Here is a 2,771-nt window from a genome sequence, read left to right as displayed (position 1 = left end):
CGAGCCGGGCTCCGTGCGGCCGAGCGCCACCCAGGGCGAGGGGCACTCGCTGCCCCCCATCGCCCGGCGCCTCGGGCACCACCCGCCGCAGTCGCTGAACGTGGGCAAGCCGCTGTACCAGAGCATGAACTGCAAGCCCATGCAGATGTACGTGCTGGACATTAAGGACACCAAGGAGCAGGGACGAGTCAAGTGGAAAGTGTTCAACAGCAGCTCCGTGGTGGGGCCACCCGAGACCAGTTTACACACGGTGGTGCAAGGCCGAGGGGAGCTGATCATATTCGGTGGCCTGATGGACAAGAAACAAAACGTCAAATATTACCCCAAAACAAATGCCTTGTACTTTGTGCGAGCAAAGAGATAATGCGGCCCCCGCCCGCCGCCCGTCCTTCCATCCCTGCGGCTCTTCCTCCTCCTTCCCCAGCCCCTTCCCGACACGCAGGCGTTCAAACTGTGAATTAGGGAGCAGGAAACCAATAAAAGTCCAAGCAAACCCTCCAGCGCTGCCCCGGCAGTTCCCAGTAAGACCCCAGTCGTGTTTACAGGCGGGGAAGGATCCGAGGAGTCGGGGTGAGCAGCCAGGGAATTCCTCTGCTGCAGCCAGGATCCTCCTGGGTTTATTCTCTAAGTGTTTGTGAGTCTCGGTCTCTCCGAAATTCCTCGTGGGTTGTGAGTAGAAGTGGTTTTATAGGAATAACCTAAATTGCAGCAGGCAGGAGGCTGTTAGCTTGATTAATTCCATGCTCAACTCTGTCAGGAAAACAGCAATATCCCTCTGGGAACCTCCCAGCGCTGCCAACCTTTGCTCGACACAAACACGATGCCTTTTTATTTTGCCTCTCACCTGCCGCTCTCGTCTCTGTCCTCCAAGCAGGACCAAAAGAAGGAGGAAAGGACATTTTTTTTGTGTCAAAATGCCAAAAATCTTGATTGTTAGCATCCCTCCTCTCCCTGCCCTGCTGGATCAGGCTTTGGGATCAGCCCTGATCCCCTCTGACCAGCAGAAATACTCTGAAAATCCCATTATTCCCCCAAAACGGAGATATTTGGCTGCCAATTCCCTTCTAGACTTAAAGGTTTCATTTCATTGAACGGCCCAAACCCCTTGGAGCCTGGGAGCAGGGTGGGTTTTCCAGGAAAAAGGACAGATACTGGTAAATGTGAGGGCAGCCTCGATGCAGTAACTTCACCTCATCTTTGCACGTGCCTCCTTCCGCAAAGATTAAATCCAAATCCGAAGGGATTGAACCTGTGCGTCCTTCTGGGACAACCCCTCCTTCCCTGTCCCCTCCAAGGGGGGGAAACGGGGCGGATTCTGCCAGGTTTTGGTCAACAACCTCCAGCACCCTAAAACCAGGGAGCCCTCCCCAAGCCGGCAGCGCCATGACGTGGTCCCTTCTTCCCAAAATTTTTCTTCTCCATTCCCACTGAGCTTTCTGCCGGTCGGAGCCTTAAATCCCATCCCAGCCGCGTGGGGACGGGGAGGGATTTGCTTCACCCGCGGCGTTTTCACCTCTGTAAATAAACCCCTCGTCGAATCCCACCTCTCCCATTCATCCCAGAACAATTTGATTTGTGCTAAGGGAAAGCAAAATTCAATTTTCCCCCCTCTCAAAAAATCCCCAGACCTCAGGAGCACCTCGGGTGAGCTGTGGAATTTTGGAATTTTCCTTCTCCACGCGTGGCCGCGGGGAAGGCGGTCGAGGCTTTGCCATCGATCCCCACGTCCCCTTTGCATGTTTTTTGTCATCCATCCCCGAAAAAAGAGTCAAAGCCGGGGATGGGTGGCGCCTTGATGTCCTTCTCCCTGCGGAGCATCCCTCCAGGGCTGCTCTCCCAGTTTCCATCCTGCCCCGCTCCCGGGGTTCCCCGCCGGGAGATGCATGTTCTGTGCCCTTCAGAGAGATTCACCCCAAATTTGGGTCCCTGTCCCCCAATCCCACGGGAGCTGCTGGTGCTGTGAGCGAGGTGTCCCCCCCACCCACCGCGACTCAGGTGTCCCCCCCGTCACTCCCGGGCCGAGAGCAGCAATGGGAAGCGATTCCGGTGATATTTAAAATCTTGTGTACATTTTGGGGGGGTTCATGGGGGTCCCTCCCCCCCCTTCCCGACGAATTTTTAGTGGTTTAACAAATAAAAAGGAAAAGAAACGGATGGTTGGTGCTTTTGGGGAGGGGTGGGAGTGATTTGGAGGGGAAGTTCTTGCTGTGCTGCTGTAAGTTTGGGGGTGAAACGGGGGGATTTGGGGTCTTTGTGTAAGAGAAGGGAAATACTTGTACAGGGGATGTTGGAGCAGTGGAGGGAGGCAAAGGGGGACACAGAGAATTTGGGACACTGAACTTCCTTGGAGCCAGAAATTCGGTATGGGGACCCCAAAGCCTGTTAGGGTTGGAAACTGGGGATCCCAAACCCTGTTTGGGATGGAAGTTTAGGATGGGACCCCAAAACCTGCCAGGGCTGGGAACTGGGGAACCCATGTCCTGCCTGTGCTGGAAATTGTGGATCCCAGGTCCTGCCAGGGTTGGGAATTAGGGACAGGGACCCAAAGGCTGTCAGCACTGGGAATGGGGGACACCAAACCCTGTTAGGGATGGGAACTGGGAATGGGGATCCCACAGACTGCTGGAGATGGTAACTGGGGATCCCACAGCCTCCGAGCACTGTGAAATGGGACCCCAAACCTGCTGGGGCTGGAAATTTGGAATAGGGACCCCAAAGCCAGTTGGGGCTGGAAATGTGTGATAAGGACCCTAAATCCTGCCAGTGCTGGG

General features: G+C 55.2%; 1 protein-coding gene across 1 annotated transcript in view; it reads left to right on the top strand.

Annotated features, from left to right (window-relative positions):
- Positions 1-2,154, top strand: part of FBXO42 (F-box protein 42) — a 31,569-nt gene extending 29,415 nt beyond the window's left edge. Inside the window, exon 10 of the mRNA XM_005428242.3 lies at positions 5-2,154. Within this exon, the coding sequence (XP_005428299.1) occupies positions 5-364 (360 nt within the window). The 3' untranslated portion in view covers positions 365-2,154. The remainder of the gene's footprint in view (positions 1-4) is intronic.
- The last annotated feature ends 617 nt before the right edge of the window (positions 2,155-2,771 follow it).

The sequence above is a fragment of the Geospiza fortis genome, unplaced genomic scaffold, assembly GCF_000277835.1.
Source record: "Geospiza fortis unplaced genomic scaffold, GeoFor_1.0 scaffold4, whole genome shotgun sequence".
Taxonomy (NCBI): Eukaryota; Metazoa; Chordata; class Aves; order Passeriformes; family Thraupidae; genus Geospiza; species Geospiza fortis.
Note: the sequence above shows the minus strand (reverse complement) of the source record. Positions and strands in the feature narration are given on the sequence as shown.